Source organism: Schistocerca nitens, chromosome 1 (assembly GCF_023898315.1).
Source record: "Schistocerca nitens isolate TAMUIC-IGC-003100 chromosome 1, iqSchNite1.1, whole genome shotgun sequence".
NCBI lineage: Eukaryota > Metazoa > Arthropoda > Insecta > Orthoptera > Acrididae > Schistocerca > Schistocerca nitens.
Genome location: NC_064614.1, coordinates 1,130,883,838 through 1,130,902,195, shown reverse-complemented (window position 1 = coordinate 1,130,902,195; position 18,358 = coordinate 1,130,883,838). Strand labels below are relative to the sequence as shown.

The window sequence follows — 18,358 nt, the reverse complement described above, 5'->3', positions numbered from 1 at the left end:
CGCCACTCCCTCCATTTTCACAAGGATACTTAAACCAACAATGCCAATTTCTTCGGTAGCGACCGCACTTAACTGTAGCGCCAACAGTTGAGAAGAAAAATAGGACAGAGTATTAAATACTTCTTCAATGCTAATAATCTAAATATTCCACGAGGATTAAAGTTTTAAGGGCTTAAATTACTGAAGTGTTGAACAGAAAGATCGCTAATGCCTACTGATATTTCATGTCCTATAGAGTCGCGCATTTTGCCACTGGCTGGGTGGATGGGGCATAGTTTACAAAAGGGACAACCACAGATCTGGGAATCTTGGCGAAAGAACGGTGGTCTAAGAATGTAGTAAGATCTGGCAAGAATTTATATATGTGTGATGTCTGTTCTTCTGGACATGCCCAAAACAACAGACACCTTTCATGATCCTGCAGCCGTGTATACTCGTATACCGTATGTGATAAATGAAATAATTTCTGACTTGGTTACAATTGGGCATGGAAATAATTTCAGTGGCGACAAGCGAAAATTTGTGCTGGACAATTACTTGAACCCCGATTTCCCGCTTCTCACCAAAGTCACTTTGATCGCCTTTGCTACCTGGACGCGACTCCTGTCTGAACCAAATTCCTATCTTGTCGCACACTACAGACATGGCGCCTCCTATCTATCGTACTCATTGCTGGTTGGAGCCCCACAAGAGCTCAGGGGAGAGTGTGTATTCGCACTCATGAGATCTTATGACCGTCAAGCCATACATGCCTATTGTGTCTGTTCTTTCGAGCATCGCCTGACAGCCAGAACGCCTAATGCACACTCTCCTGAACACTTGCGGGACTACGGCAAATGCTGGCGAGCAACTGCTGTGACGTACAGAGGGCACTATGTCAGTAGTGTGTCACAAAACGGGAAGTTGGAGCAGACAGGCGTCGTGTACAGATTGCCTAGGCAGTCAAGGCGACTATTAGCGAGAAGTAGGAAATCTGGGTTCGAGTCCTAGTCCAGCACAGATGAAATTATTTCAATGCTTAATTGCAACCGAAACAAAAATTATTGCATTTCAACTGAGAAAAATGTTGTTAATGTGAGAGGGGGAGCGACAACGTATGACGGTAGGGGTGGTGTGGAAAGGGTACGGGGGACGCACGACGACAATTCAGGCTTGAGTACGGAGTTTTCGCTCTTACACATGGGAAAAAAAAAGAGAGGTGGGGGATGGCGCTTTCACTGTACGTTGTTATGAAGCCAGAGAAGGGCCTGCCGCCGTCTTAAATAGCCCGAAACATTTGCAGACTAATGTTTGTGATTGCTTCTTGCTCATTATTTCTGTTGCGTGCAGGCAGCAGCTGTTTTAAATGCTAAAAATTATAGAGTTTACACGAATAACAGAATGTAAGGAAGGCAATTTCTTCTGTTGTTGAATGCGTATTTGCTCTTGTAATACGACACATTTGGCCTCATTAATGTAACTTTTTTCCGTTGATATATTTCGAAGAGCCACGAAGAAACGGATGTGATGTGAAAAGGATGCTTTCGTAACGCATTTTATTACTCTTTTACTATATCTGCAACGATTACAAATGAAACGAACTCTTACTTACGTGGTCTTTGCCAACTCATAAAGGTGTGCAATAAGGGAAGGAGCAAGGCCTGCAATCGTATCTTTTGCATGTCAACAAAGTGAACGATTATTGAAATGTCAAAGAAATAGAACTGCATACAGGTGTACTTCCATGCAGAGCAGAGTTCTTGTTTTATTACATTGAGTACATTAGTCTCAATGTAGTTTACTTCTGTCTGTGCTATGTACAACCTTAATGTGGCATAATGAATGTCATTTCTTTTCTTCTGGTATTTTAATTATGGACATCATTGTTCATACTGATGCGCAGTGGGTCATTTACAACGAACTTCATAAGGGAATTACTATAATGTGAAACGGATAGATTGCTATTCACATGCCGAGCAGTAGGCAGGCACAACGAAAAGTGTGTTCACGTAAGTTCTTTGCCAAAACCTTCTTCGGAAAAGAAGCAACGCACAGATACACATTCATACAGTCATACCCACGAAAGCCCAACATACATGACCACTGTCTCCGGCTGTTCTAGCAATAATCTTTTCTAGTGGGGGAGGAAATATGAACAATGCATAATTGTCGACGTGAGGAATGAAAGGCACGAGATCTTGCACCCAGCAATCGGAGCGGTTACGTAGCTGTGTGTTGTGCGGAGGCGTCATCGTAGATACAGTGCGCTCGGATGTCCGAGTACTGATTTGGAAGTCAATGAGAAACACAGTAAAGAAGAGAAATAATGGACTCTGGGTAAAATAAGGCAAGGCTAAAATCAAAAGACAGAAATAAAACCACTGCCATAAAAGTAAACAGCGCACCATAATTGTTGTAAACAAAAGAAAATATTGCTTGAACGCCTCCACTTATGAGTAAAATATGATTCCTTTAAACTTAATATTTCGATCGGATCGATTAGTACACCCAGAAACAACGCAAGCTGGCATTTTCGATGAAAGAACTCTCCACAAACTCAGAGCACCCAACACGGCCGAAACTGGGCACGGGCATGTCAAAGTGACATCGCAGGGAAGTATCATCGCGGTGAACAACGGAGATATGAATGCGGTGAACCTAATGTTTATAACTTACTGACAAATCACTTCCCTTGCAACATCATATGTCGAATGCCAGGAAGGATGGTATTAGGTCATGAGAATATGCTTTGATATCGTTTGGAAGTAGATACTTTAGTGGCAACGGGAAGAAGGCAGCCTGGGAAATTTGTTTTTAGATTGTGTCACTGGAATAGCAGTTGAATAGGAAGACCTGAGAGAAGTTATTTGTTGAAGGATCAACGTTAAGAACCGATTCTTTTACCACGGATAACTTAGCTGAAGAGAAGTAAACACCTGACTAGGGAAGGGTTGGTAGTAGTTGTAGTGGATATATTGTTTCTTATTAGATACTCTGATTCAGCACAAGTGTGCGTGGGAAGCCAACAAACGATTTCAAAATGAGGAAGGCGGAGGTGGGTACGGTAATTTGGGAAAGGAGCTGGTCATTCGGAAAAGTCGTCATCCACCAAACGTCCAAACTACAAAGACATCATTGATGAACCTGTGCCAAGGTTGTATCTAAAAGACTAGAAGTCTTATAAAAAAAGATTAAAAACACACACATCCACCAAGTTTCTTTTTTATGGCCCACAGAAGTAACCTGTGGAACTGAATCGTTGAGGTACTGTTACTTATTTATGTACGAATCTCTCTATTGGGTGTCGCTCCTTCTGAGTTTAAGTAATACATACTATTATTGATTAACATCTTGATATTTTAATACACAGGGCCATGACATATACTGAAGTGAATATTTATCTGGGCGAGTCTCGTAAGGCGTGTTATGCGAGAATACCAATATCCACAATGCTTCAGTTCTTCCCTGGCCAGATGACTTTTTTTGCTGTTGCGAGGTAGGCCGTCATCACCGCAGGAATCTCAACTTATTTCACAATCAACTGGAACAATTACAGGTTCGTAAGTGGTGTGTGTGACAAGACATCCTGTGAAACAATATTAAATGTTGGTGGTGTTAGGACAGCAACCAGCCACAAATTTACTTTCAGTTCCTTTATTCAAAGGATACCGTTACCGGTTTCGAATCATCGTGATTCATTCTCAGACAGTTTACATGCTTTCTTTATGACATGTGGTGTGTTTTTTTAGATTAATTGTCCTAAAATATAAATAATACATGATTACGAGTATATCGTTGCATGTGACTTACGTGAAACGTCGGTTTCGAGTGTTTGTTTTCATAACATTCGTCCAACAGATGTAAATGCATTCCAACTGCATCCTTGTTGTTGCACACGTAAATAGTTCTCACTGAACACTTTAGATTTATCACTGTGTGACAGTTTCTAATTATGGATAAGTTTGTAGCTAGTGGACGGACGAATCAAGATCGGTCTACTGCTTCTTTCCTGCTACAAACTTATCCATAATTAGAAACTGTCAGAACAGCACACGACACGGAAACTATGGCACTTAATTAAATACAACTGCAAGTGCAAACTGAATGATTAATAAAAGCCAACAATCAGCTAAAGAAAGGCCAACAAAGTACAGTAGTTGGTCTTGGCTGGGATGGGATGGGCGTTAGCCTGTAGTTCTTTCGACAGAGAGATAGTTTAAATCTATCGTTCGCCTTGTTGAGTATCGATATTACGTATTCCTTTTTCATCGTATGATAGAAAATAAAGATATCGTTTAGTTTAATAGTTTCAGTACAAGGCAGCTAGGTCGTATGTACGAGGGTCACTCCAAAAGAAATGCACTCTATTTTATTTAAAATCCATCTTTTAGTCTACATGTTTGAAAGTTTTACAGTTTGTAGATTCATCCTTTAGGAACAATATTTTCATTTCTTCACATAATTTCCATCCCTCTCAACTGCCTTACGCCAACTTTGAACCAGCGCCTGTATACCCGCATGGTAAAATTCTGGACCAACCTGTTGCAGCCACTGTTTGGCAGTGTGCACAAGGGAGTCATCATCTTCAAACCTTGTTCCACGAAGAGAGTCTTTCAGTTTCCCAAAGAGATGATAGTCACATGTTCCAAAAGTTCGCTGCATACCGTTTTTCTTGTTTCTTTGTGAGCCACTGTCAACATCCTGGGAACCCACCTGGCACAAACATTTTTTAACGCCAACACTTACAGTATTCTGCAAAACACTTCCTTCCTCTATCCCAACGTAGAGTGACAATTCATTCACTGTGATGCGTCTGTCAGCAATTCGTTACTCTCTGCACATTATCTGCAGTGTGTGCAGTACGAGGCCTGCCGCTACGACAATCCTCAATGTTGCCGTGCCCGCTTTCATCACGTAACCTGCTTGCCCACCGACTAACTGTACTGCGATCGACAACAGCATCTCCATACACCTTTTTCAACTCCTGTGAATGTTTCCCACTGTCTCGCTTTCACATCACAGAAATTCTATGACAGCACGTTGCTTTTGACGAACGTCAAGTGTAGCAGCCATCTGGAAGACATGCTGTGACGGCGCCACTCAAGGGAACAGGCTGAACTAAGTTTGAAAACAAGCGGTAAGGATGTATCTACACACTGTAAAACTTTCGCACATGCAGAATGAAAACTGTATTTCTATACAAAAACAGTGTGCATTTCTTTTGGAGTGACTCCAGTAATTTCATTTCGGTGAAGGAAGGTGAGGGTCCGGACCTCCACGACCCCTCTTTGGCTACGTGCTTATACAATGGGAAGCAAGTGCGCCCATTGTCTCAGGTCTTGCGCCGCCCCCCCCCCCCCCCGGTTTCCCCGACAAACTACTGCATGAGTGCTCTTGATCGGCACTATCACCTACCACAGAGTATGACTCTCAATGTATTGTTACTCAGGCAATAATATTATCTTTGAACTCTTCAAAATGGTTCAAATGGCTCTGAGCACTATGGGACTCAACTGCTGAGGTCATAAGTCCCCTAGAACTTAGAACTACTTAAACCTAACTAACCTAAGGACAACACACACATCCATGCCCGAGGCAGGATTCGAACCTGCGACCGTAGCGGTCGCGCGGTTCCAGACTGTAGCGCCAGAACCGCTCGGCCACCAGCGGCCGGTGGAACTCTTCAATTTGGTCTGTGTTACTCAGGCTTTTACACCTCACTCATCCTGCTACGAAGTAAAAAATCCATTCTGACACGGTAATGATTATTGTACGTGCAATGAACAAGACTGAGATGCAGTGACAATTTTACAGTACTAGTAATGTGCAGTGGTAATGTACACTAAGGTAACGAAAGACATGGGATAGCGATATGAATACATATAGATGACGGTTGTTTCGGGTACACGAGGTATATAAGGGCAGCGCATTGGCAGAGCTGTCATTTGCCCGCAGATGCTGCATGTGAATAGGTTTCCAACGTGATTGTAACCGCACGACGAGAATTGCCGAACTTTGAACGCGGAATGGCAGTTGGAGCTAGAAGCATGGCACACGCTATTTCGGAAATTATTAGGAAATTCAGTATTCCGAGATCCACAGCGTAAGGAGGGTGCCAAGAACACAAAATTTCAGGTATCATCTCTCACCAAGGACAACGCCATAGCCGATGGCCTTCAAATAACGACCGAGAGCGGTGGCTTTTGCGTAGAATTTCCAATGCAAACAGGCAATCAACACTGTCTGAAATAAACGCAGACATCAATGTCAGACGTGCGTCGAACGTATCCGTTAGAGCAGTGCGGCAAAATTCGGCGTCAATGGGCTATGCCACTAGACGACCGACACGAGTGCCTTTGCTGCTCTGCACGACACTGCCTCCAGCACCCGTCCTGGGCTCGTGACCATATCGGTTGAATCCTAGGCGACGGGAAAACCCTGGCTTGGTCACACGAGTCCCTATTGCGATTGGCAAGAGCTGGTGGTAGGGTTAGAGAGTGGAGCAGACCCCACGAAGCCGTGGACCCTAGCTGTCAACAAGGCACTGTGCAAACTGGTGGCGGCTCCACAATGATGAGGGGTCATCTGGTCCAACTGAACCGATCATTGACTGGAAATGGTTTTGTTCGGCTACTTGGAGACCATCTGCAGCCATTCAAAAGCTTCATGTACCCAAACAGGGAATTTTTTATGGGTGACATGGGCCATGTCTTTGGGCCACAATTGTTCCTGACTGGTTTGAAGAACATTCTAGACACTTCGAGTGAATGATTTGACCACCCATATCGCCCTACATGAATCCCATAATACAGTTATGGGACATAATCGAGAAGTCGGTTCGTGAAAAAATCCTGCACCGGCAACACTTGCGAAATTATGGACGGCTATAAAGGTAGCAGAGCTCAATATTTCTGCAGGGACTTCCAACGAGGTGTTCAATCCGTGCCACATAGGGTTGCTGCACTACGCCGAAGCAAAGTAGGTCCGACACGACTTTTGTCATTTCACTATATGAGTATTAAGTCTATTCACTGATATTTGTTTGAATACAGTTTTCTACAATGTTAATTAAAAATACAAAATTGTTAAGGCTTTCGTGGCCACTTGTTGACAAACTGCCTATTGGCTTCCGTCTCGGGTTCTTCGGCCGACATTCGTCTAATGATTTTTCCGACGTTTCGCCAGCCACTCGTGCTGGCGAAACGTCAGAAAAATCATTAGATGAACGTCGGCAGAAGAACCCGAGACAGAAGCCAATAGGCAGTTTGTTAATTAAAAATATTCACGTAGTGAAGAAAAAGCATATAACCCGCCACGTTAGCCGAGAGCGCTAATGCGGGTAGGCGCGCCGGCCAGACTGGATGTGGGTTTTAGGCGGTTTTCCACATCCCCTATGTGAATACCGGGCTGGTGCCCATGTCCCGGCTCAGTTACACGGCTCGCAGACACCTGACCACTTTCGCATTATTCCATGGATTATACTCGACGCAGACAGTTGGGGTACACTAATTCCGTCCCGGAGGTGGGGGGGTTACAGGGTGGTGGCAGGAAGGGCATCCAGTCACCCCTTAATCTAACATTGCCAAATCAGATTAACCATGCCGACCCTGCGACCCTGCAGGGAAAAAAGGAACAAGCGAAATAAGAAAGAAGTGAAGAAGTGAAGAAACGCATATGCGGCTGAAGTATTAATAAATATTTGAATGTGCTATAAATCCAACTGATCTTTTTCTTATCATATTGTAAATTGTATGGATACCTGCAAATGAGTCTGTGAAATTGCTGTACAAGCAGGAACAACTAAGCAGATCCTCTTCATCATACGAATGCACGCGTAACTGCATCTATCGTTAGCTGTTGACTTCGCCAGCTACTAACCTTGAAGTTCCTGATCTTATTCCTGGTGCATATCTTTGATTTCTCACGAGACCAAATGAGAAAATTCTACAAAAAATGATCAGTGATACTGACATACAAGCTACGGCAGTCACTTCAAATCAACTGGCCGGCAACAACTGATAGCTAACGGACATTTCTCGCATAACTTCAGCATACTCATGGAAGTTACCTTTCTAGCATGACACAGGAAAAATTTTGTGTATCCATGATACTGTGGTAATGCCAATAAACAGTTCTATCGTAAAAAAGGATACTTCTCACATGTTTCTGCTTCACTGGAGTTTCCATATTGTTGATAGCCTTGCTGATGCTGATGGCCTGTAACAAAGAGAACAGATCGTCTTCAGATATATAAATGAGGAGAACAATAAAAGTTACCAAACTTCTGGCAGTAAGAGTATGGAAATTTATCACAAGGAACAAGTATAACACCGTTATTTAACTGTCACTATAAAAGAATAGACAAAATTTTAAAATCTGACTTAAGAAGGGTAACCCTCAGAGATCAAATACGAAACAATATTGTAAGAGATGAACTTAATATACACGCTTTATACAGAGGTATAAGAGCAAAGATAAATTACATGGAAACAACATAACAGAATGGGGAAAGGCAGATTAGTTAAACATATTATCAGTTATGAATTGAGTCGTAGGACAACAGAGGAAGAGGTGGCTTAAGTGAAGATAGAACAAGCTGCGAAGTCTACTCGACGACGAGGCAGGCCCATACCACTGAATGTATCGCTGAAAGTTGCAAACTGACGAGGGCACATTTCTTTGTAAAGTGCGAATAGGTATAACTATTAATTCATTCCGTTATTGTCTTGTATGAGTTAGAAAGAGCAGGTTTAATACCGTCAGATATAAACGTCACTAATCGACAACCATCCCACGCTTACGGTTTTACTACTCCAAGGCTACTGAAAAACCTAGATATTAGAAAGCAACCATTTTATGTTCACAACACAACGCACCGCACCAAACATCTCCAGGTCTCGCGGTTCTAGGCGCGCAGTCCGGAACCGTGCGACTGCTGCGGTCGCAGGTTCGAATCCTGCCTCGGGCATGGATGTGTGTGATGTCCTTAGGTTAGTTAGGCTTAAGTAGTTCTAAGTTCTAGGGGACTGATGACCACAGCAGTTGAGTCCCATAGTGCTCAGAGCCATTTGAACCATTTTGAACCCAACCAAACATCTCCAGGCAGCCAGACTTAGGTTTTCTGACATTGTCTTACAACATTTGAGTTGGAGACTGATAGTGTCGTCCACCTCCTCTTATCACAAACCTGGTTGGAATGACTGATTTGTTGCGTAGCCCATGATCTAGGTTACGTCCAGAGATGAAACTTGGTTGTGAGTTGCTGAAGCCAACGAATGAAAATACGAAATAAAAATGGTGGTAACAGACTTCTGTCAAATGTAGCTCGAGGTCGAAGTTGGATCCATTATTAATGCACTTTTCTTTGCTGACACTCTACACCAAATTCAGAAAAGCTATATTTCATATTAAACAAATAACCAATAAGTATTTATTTACAAATTATGTTAATATATTTATTCCTTTACTTATTACTTATTTAAATAAATAAATGTCAATGAGGAAACATTCATGGACAGAAATGGGGAGGGGAAAGGGGTACCACATGACTACTACAACATCCGAGAGATTTTTCTTACTTTCAAGACAGACTTAACTTTCACAAGCAGGTTAAGCAATAGTAAAAGAAAAAAAAAATATCAAAATTAAGCCAGCACCAGATGTGAAATGGTAGAACACATTTCCTTATCTCTACAACGTGAACCGCTGCATTCATTCACATAATATAAATACATCAGAGATGTAAGAAATTAATCTGACAATCCTCCTCCGATTCTCAGAGACGTTATCTCTACTTTTTACTTTGATACACTACCACAAACCTAAAGGGACTCACAGACGATTAAAATTATTAGATGAGGGCAGTCAAATGAAAACCGAACCACCACAACGGGACCATGGAAAGATTCGATTCAAAAGTTATCTCCAAATACGTTATCCCGCTGGCAGATCAGATTACCAATCCCCGTGTCGTAGAATGGGGTCGGTCGCTGACGAATCCACAAGCGCGCGCCCTGTTCCACTGCGTCGAAAGAGATGCCTCAACATCACTTACTGGCTGTCTCTGTACAGGTACATTTTTAAAGTGCCCACTGTGGGGTGGCACCAAGGATGATGCCGAAACTGGGGTGGAGGGGGAAGGGGAAGGGTGGGAGGCCAGAGGGGGAAGGTGGGGGCGGGAAGGATCCTTCGAGGTACCCTTTGACGTTTTATTCGCTCATTCACCGGCTGAATAAGCATGCGTCACTGTAGCATTTTCCCGTGATCACGCAACAACAAAGTGCGAAACAAAACGGAATAAATAGCCTTTGTTGCTTTGGATACACGTTCAAAATCCGTCGAATGGGTTTGAACGGTCCACAGTGATCACACCCTGTCTGTATACCAGAGCAAAAACTGCGGTCGCGCTACAGTCAAAAAGGATGCGGTCGTGTTCAATGCGGTTGTAACCTCCCAGTGTCAGAACGGATCCATCGGCCGGGGTTCTCAGCAGTGTGAGAGGTTGTCAAGAACGTCGTCCTGTAACTCAAAGTATTGCAAACAGTCGTTTTCGAAAGCAAGATGTATTTGATGTATTTTATTTATTTATTTATTTATTTATCTATTTTATTAACAGTACAGAGTAACCCACCGCCTTGAAATGTAAGGTGGGTCGGATGCTTCTGAATCGAACAGCAAAGAGTTTTCATTGTTATAATCTTATTAGTATACCGTTGTAACCTCAGAGAATTCTTTATCTATTATGTTCTTTATATTATTAAAAAGTTCTGAGGTTACAGTGAATTGAATGCTTAACAATTGTTAAAATGGTTCCATATAATTTGTTACTACCTAGGTATGAGAATATAATTTAGATAATGAAAATGTCAAAGAAAAGTAAAAAAGAAAAAGAAAGTGTAACACAATGAGCGTGGTGAAAATAATTTGCAGTATGTAGAGGGAAGTGATATGCTATATTTAGATGTGTAATACAGTGTAAGTAGCATGTTGGTTAATAATGGACTATTTCTACCTATTTCAGATGAGAAGGTCTCTGTACAACCTCGAGCTACTCTCATCTGAAATGGTTTGTGCTAATGTATGTTTACGTAGATCATACAAATGGCTCTGAGCACTATGGGACTCAACTGCTGAGGTCATTAGTCCCCTAGAACTTAGAACTAGTTAAACCTAACTAACCTAAGGACATCACAAACATCCATGCCCGCGGCAGGATTCGAACCTGCGACCGTAGCGGTCTTGCGGTTCCAGACTGCAGCGCCTTTAACCGCACGGCCACTTCGGCCGGCCATAGATCATACAGATTAAATGTTGATTGAGCACTTCATACATGGAATACATGAATTTTAGCTTTACATGAGAAATACACTTACGTTTGTAACTTGTTAGTAGAAATAGAATGTAGTTAATTGCTACTTGAATGCATTATTCCTTAAATAACTTAATACATTTCTGATATATAAAATTCATTTATCGTAGCTTTGAATAGAGAAGAGAATATACTTCTGTCTGCACACAATAAGACGAGCAATACGTTACTGCTTGTGTGCAGTATACTTTAAACACTATGCAGTATGTCCTTGGGAAGGAGGAGCCTCGGAATAAAAGTTCTTCGAGCCTTCTCCTCCCAAGCGACATTACCTCATTACTACAGTCTTATTATGTGGTGCCGGTGTTTGTTTGTTTTATGATTGTTGTGTTAGCAAGATGTATGCGTGAATCAACGCTCCAGCGGAAAGGGTGGTTCCATTGATGCCCATATGCCGCCCCCTAAGGCTTTTCTGTATTGATACTGAGCGCCGGTGTGTGTGAAATGTTTTCCTCGGCCGACCATAAAAAACAACACGATTTCAACGCTGGGCATTGCGGTGAAATGTGGGTAAGAGGGGGGGGGGTGTGTGACGAACTGTGCGTCGGGCTGAAGTCCACGGTGGCGTTTGGCAGAACTGTGGTGTGATTTGGCGTCAATGTGCCATCACTGACCCACCTTACACCTCTCACTAACTATTGAGCTCTGGCTCTTTTCTTGCGCATGTCGACACCTTGATGTTCGAAGCGTCGCCCAGCCCGAGGGTGACTATTACAGAGAAAGTTTCTAGGTACCTTTGACCCACAATTCAAACTTCTGCGCCGCAATGGAAGACAATGATGGTGATTCGCACAAGTGACACTTTAAACTGCATTGCGCAGAATGGTTAGAATAAGAATGAATAGTATTACAGTTAGTTGGAGTTACTGAGACGATGTGTTCGGCGCACTGGGGACGCCACACCGAATTATACCACCATCACTAGAATGATTCTTGCGCTGCGTCGTTTCCCTGCGTCCCGACGTGTCCATGTACACAGCAGAAAACCACGTCCTTGTCTCGCTTTTGGATCTTCTGTGGGAAATCGTGGATAGTCTGAATTATTTTTCCTAATTAGTACATCTTTTGTACAGCTTGTAGGGAACTCAGTCAGAGCAGGTTCAAATGATTCAAATGGCTCTGAGCACTATGGGACTTAACTTCTGAGGTCATCAGTCCCCTAGAACTTAGAACTACTTAAACCTAACTAACCTAAGGCCATCACAAACATCCACGCCCGAGGCAGGATTCGAACCTGCGACCGCAGTGGTCGCGCGGTTCCAGACTGTAGCGCCTAGAACCGCTCGGCCACTCCGACCGGCTCAGAGCAGGTGAGAAACTTCCTGCTGTGTTGTTTTCATACCTGCTCCAGTGCCTTGAAAACTCCGTATAGCTCCGTTTTATTAATTGTCCCAGCAGGCGAACTCTGAAAACCCTATGTTGTTGCTAAAGGCGAGTGACCTGATCCCCAATGTTGTGCGCCTCAGAATAGCGGTTCAAAGTTCGGATTGCATCGCTCTGGTGTACGCTGCAATAGCCAACTTCGGATGCTGACGATCGAAATATTTTCGCAGAAAGCTGTAAGAAGACGCGTTACACTGACCACAGTGTTTACTCGTCATAACCAAAGAGACCTGGGGACTATCCGGTTTGACAGTGAGGTTGCGCAGCGGGCAGCCAACGCTCTCGGCCCACGGTCCGGCTTACTGGAGGCCCCTCAGGACGACGGAAACAGCGAGACGTAATTAAGTGCAAGAGCCGCGCCGTGGCCTCCTAGGTCAGCGACGAGCGTAAAAGCTTAACTGCGCCACTCTGCTTAACGTTAACTGGATCTTCTCCATTAGCGGCTGCTGCTGTTACCACTGCGTCCGCCACACTTCCCTGCCAGCCAAATCGGCTGGTTCTTCCCAGCCAGCCGGGGTTACCACTGATGGGACGCAACAACCGATAAGACACACTGCGATGGATGACGATGTTTGGTGTTACTGAGAAACTCAACACTGTGGGTATTCGTTCCTTTATCCTGTTCTCAACGAGCCTTTAGAAGGGTTTTCCGAGTAAAACAGGTAGAGTCGGGTCAAGAAATGACTTACAGATAACGGTGAACGGATAGTATCGTTAAACGAAGAGCAGCGAGAGGAAGAAAGTGTGAGACCAGATGGTACTCCAGAATGAGGGCTGAAGTTGAAGTAGCATCCTGCAACTACATTTCTTTCTACAGCTACAAACGTTCTCCGCAAGCAACCATGTGGCGCATGGCGGAGAGTACTTTGTACCGCCATTATCAGTCATTCCCTTTCCTGTTCCACTCGTAAATGGAGCGAGTGATGAACGACTGTCTACAGCCTTTCTTACAAGTTATAATTTCTCGGATATCTTCACTGTCCTTATGCGAAAAGTATGTTGGTGGTGGTAGGATCGTTCTGCAGTCTGTTACAAACGCCAGTTCTCTAAACTTCCACAACTGTGTTTCGGGGTCATGTTCGATATTACTCGCACAACGCTTGTATTGGCGCATCGAAAATGAGGACAAAGAGACGAACACCTACACTGTTGAGTCCCTCAGAAACGACATTCATTATCATCCACCGCAACGTGCCGTGTGGCTTGTTGTACGCTTCTGTGGGAACCCTGTCTTAAGTGGAAAAACCAGACGATTTGGCGGGCACGGAAGTGTGGCGAGCTGAAAGAACGTCGTCTTTCCTCTACGGATTCCCGTTTGAGTAATACTCGCATGTAGATTGAACCTGCCGCTAACAAATCCACTAGAACGCGTCTTAAATGCTTCAATGTCTAGCTGTAATCGGACCCGGGAAACCCAAACACTCTAGCAGAGCTCAAGAAAGGGCTATTTAAGTGTCCTGTATGCAGTATTCTTTGTAGATGAACCACACGTTCCTAGAATCCTCCAAATACACCAAAGCCCCCCTTTCACCTTCGATGAAATTAACTTCGTTTAATGTTCCTTCCACTTTACGTCGCTTTTAGTCTTCCCCCTACTGCATCCACACGAGAAGAGGATATCGTAAGTAGGAGACATAATTCAGTCTTCCGGCTAGTAACGACAACCATCACAGATTTCAAGTTAGGGAAGTAAAATCTGGGAGTTTATCAGGACTGTGGGAAAATAAACAGGAGGTGTCATCTACCCTATTCTACCCCGCGAGTCCACTAAAATGGGTGCTTTAAATTAACTGTTAATATCCAGTTTCCCAAAGGAACATAAAAACGCGAGTTGCTTTCATCACATCGTCAACTCTGATCTGTGGCAATGATTCGCCAAGACACCATTTGCGCTGTACGTCAAGTGCGATGCAGACGCTTTATCGATGTGGCGGAGTGTCTTGAGTCGCCCTGCAAATACACTGTGAAGAGTTGTCTTGCCTATTACGTCTCTCTCTCTCTCTCTCTCTCTCTCTCTCTCTCTCTCTCTCTCTCTCTCTGTGTGTGTGTGTGTGTGTGTGTGTGTGTGTGTGTGTGTGTGTGTGTGTGTGTGTGTGAGCGCGCGCGCGCGTTTTAAGTATGACCAATATGGGTGCGGCAAAGGAATCCTAGCTTCTCTCCTAGAGTTTCGAAGTGACGAGGCTTTTCGTTTGGAGTTCGTTGGGACATATATTGCATCTGATAGGTACCCGTAAGTCAACTTCTGGGATTTGTGTCGGGAGTTGGTCTTTTGTTGAGGCTTCCACAGCGAATGTTGCAGTGCAATCATTGGCCAGAATGTCTACGTGAATGTGTCCAGAGGATTAAGACAAAGGTTCCTGTGTTACTGATGTCGCATAAAACTTCGTGAATGGTGGAGACCAAAGGATGAGTCAGTGAGTAAAATTACTGTCAATCGCCCGTTAACTAGTGAGTAAATCACCGCACAGGAAAATGTTTCTGGCAGCTTGGGGTTTGTACGCTGCGGTGCAGAACACCACGACACATTTGTACGTACAAGGCACGTGTTACCAATGGAGTAACGTGTCAAGCGACACCGAACGATGGTCAATGGAGGGATGAAATAGCGTGAATCATTTGAAATGGTGGGCTCTTAGGAACAGGAATAAACTGTCGTTTACCATTCGTTAGAGCTTAAAAAGCTGAAGAAGAAGGCTAAGTACGGATTGAAACTGTAGAATGATATGACCACTACCAGACATCGCTCGACTGTGATTTCTACTAATTCCCTATACAATCTACATAAATGTACATTCCGCGAATTCTGATTCGTGGCTTGTTTTAGAATCGTCACAATGCGAAAACTGCTGGAAGACTTCATACTTTTTGCACAAATGCCCTCCCACGAAAGATACTCAATATCATGAACCTAAAAATTACAATGCATGAAAAAATAAAATGCATACACTTTGTATAGGCCTAAGTACGAAGATAGACTTCCTGTAAACCGTTTTTAATTAAATTGATTCAACAGTGGAAATTATTTTCATTGAAGCAATTAGAAACAATGCAAAGAATAAAGCAAAAGGGCAATAATGAACTGCCTTGTGCGTATTATTGTGTTTACGTTGATACGTATTATTGTGTTTACGTTGATACGTATTCTCGAACAAATTTTCCAGTTCCCAGCAACATCATCAGTAATTCACTTTACAGCACTTGCGATGCTGATACTACATTCAAACTTGTTTGTAGGATGATCAGTCCCTATAGCCTAACTTTTACCGTTCATTATTGGGCAATGCGACGAACCTAGCGTGGTCATGTGGACTTGAGGTGGTACACCACTGAAGTCCAGAAGGAACACCCATCAATCTAACTCACGCACAAATTACGTAAATATACAAAGCTCATCATATAAACAGCCGTCTAGGTGCGGAAGTGATCTCTCCAAGTTAGCTTTTCTTGCAAGAGTGCCAGTCCAGTAACGCACGAGATGAGGTTTCATGAAGTTTGCCGAGTAGGAAAGATGCGGACAGATTTGAATCTACAAGTGCCGGTCGTAAATAGCGCCTGGACAGCTCGTTCGCTGAGAGCACGTGTTACAGTCGCACTCTGGTAAACAAATTTAGTCTGCCAGTAAGTTCAAACCAGTGCACGCTTTGTTGCAGAGTGAAATATTCATTCTTGACACAAGAAATAAACATCCTCATATTTCGGTGGCACGATACAAGCCACAAGGGAGCACCAGAGCCAAGCCCTTCCAGCCCCTACTGCCCGGAGCTTGTTTCCTCGAAGTGATGACCAAGTATCCAACCACAAAGACACAAGCCTCTTACAAACAACCCCACTAATGTCAGATGACTGGACACAATGGGAGGCTGGCCGAGGCAGGAGGAATGCAGCCTTGGCTGCAGCATCAGCAGCCTCATTCCCAGGCACTCCTACATGGCCTGGAACCCACAGAAAGCTGACAGGAGAGCCATCAGCAGCAGAAGAATGGAGGGACTGCTGGATCCGTTGAATCAAGGGATGGACCGGATATGGAGCTCCAAGGCTCTGAAGAGCACTGAGGGAATCAGAGTACATACGATGAATGGCGGTGGCGGCGGGCATACTAAACGGCCTGATCGAGAGCAAAAAGCTCGGCCGTAAAGCTGGAACACTGGTCGAGGAGCCGGTATTTAAAGGTGGCGGCCCCGACGACAAAGGCACAGCCGACGCCATCGTCAGTTTTGGAGCCATCGGTGTAAATAAAGGTGTGACTGGCAAATCGCGCACGAAGTTCGACAAACCGTGAGCAATACACTGCAGCCGGAGTACCCTCCTTCGGGAGCGAGCTGAGGTCGAGATAAATATGAACCGGAGCCTGGAGCCACGGTGGTGTCGGGCTCTCACACTCTCTGAAGGTGGCAGGGAGGGCAAAATCTAATTGTCGAAGCAGGCGACGAAAGCAGACTCCAGGGGGCAGCAGGGCAGACACATACAACCCACACTGACGGTCGAGAGAATCTGCGAAGAAGGACTGATAAGAGGGGTGGTCGGGCATTGACAACAGCCGGCAGGCATACCGACAAAGCAGTACGTCGCGCCGGTAGGTCAATGGTAATTCGGCAGCTTCAGCATAAAGACTCTCGACGGGACTAGTGTAGAATGCTCCGGTCGCAAGACGTAACCCCCAATGGTGGATGGAGTTGAGACGGCGTAAGAGGGATGGCCGAGCAGACGAGTAGACGAGGCTCCCATAATCCAGCTTTGATCTGACTATGGACCGATACAAGCGAAGCAGGACAGTGCGATCCGCTCCCCAAGATGAACCACTAAGAACTCTGAGGACATTAACGGAATGTGTACAACGGGCAGCCAAATAAGAGACGTGCGGAGACCAACAAAGTTTCCTGTCCAGTGTGAGCCCTAGAAACTTAGTTGTTTCCACGAATGGGAGAACAACGGGACCGAGATGTAAGGATGGCCGAAGGAACGCTTTATATCGCCAAAAGTTGATGCAAACCGTCTACTCTTCAGAGAACCGGAAGCCATTTCCCACACTCCATGAGTATAGGCTGTCTAGACAACGCTGAAGGCAGCGCTCCAGGAGGCATGTTCTCTGGCACTGCAGTAGATCGCGAAGTCATCGACAAAAAGAGAGCCTGAGACATTAGGTGGAATGCAATCCATAATTGGATTGATCACTATGGCAAAAAGGGCTACGCTCAAGACGGAGCCCTGAGGCACTCCGTTCTCCTGGAGGAAGACGTCGGACAATACGGAACCCACACGTACCCTAAACTTTCGATCTGTTAAAAAGGAATCAATAAAAAGGGGCAAGCGACCGCGTAGACCCCACCTGTGCATAGTGCGGAGGATACCTCCTCTCCAACAGGTATCACAAGCCTTCTCCAAATCGAAGAACATGGCTACCGTTTGGCGCTTTCGCAAAAAGTTGTTCATGATGAATGTCGACAAGGTCACAAGGTGGTCAACAGCGGAGCGGTGGCGACGAAAGCCGCATTGAACATTGGTAAGTAGCCGTCGAGATTCAAGAATCCAAACTAACCGAGCGTTAACCATGCGCTCCATCACCTTACAGACACAGCTTGTAAGAGAAATGGGGCGGTAACTAGAAGGAAGGTGTCTATCCTTCCCGGG

At 44.5% G+C, this 18,358-nt stretch overlaps 1 protein-coding gene across 4 annotated transcripts in view; it reads right to left on the bottom strand.

The window, feature by feature from the left end:
* LOC126199365 (huntingtin-interacting protein 1) overlaps positions 1-18,358 on the bottom strand; it is a 550,791-nt gene that overhangs the window by 115,075 nt on the left and 417,358 nt on the right. For all 4 annotated transcript variants that reach the window (XR_007540158.1, XR_007540159.1, XR_007540160.1 and 1 more), the window contains exon 2: positions 8,133-8,196. Coding sequence is in view for 1 of the 4 variants with exons in the window: in XM_049936267.1 (XP_049792224.1) it covers positions 8,133-8,196 (64 nt within the window). In the remaining 3 variants the exon portion in view is untranslated. The remainder of the gene's footprint in view (positions 1-8,132; positions 8,197-18,358) is intronic.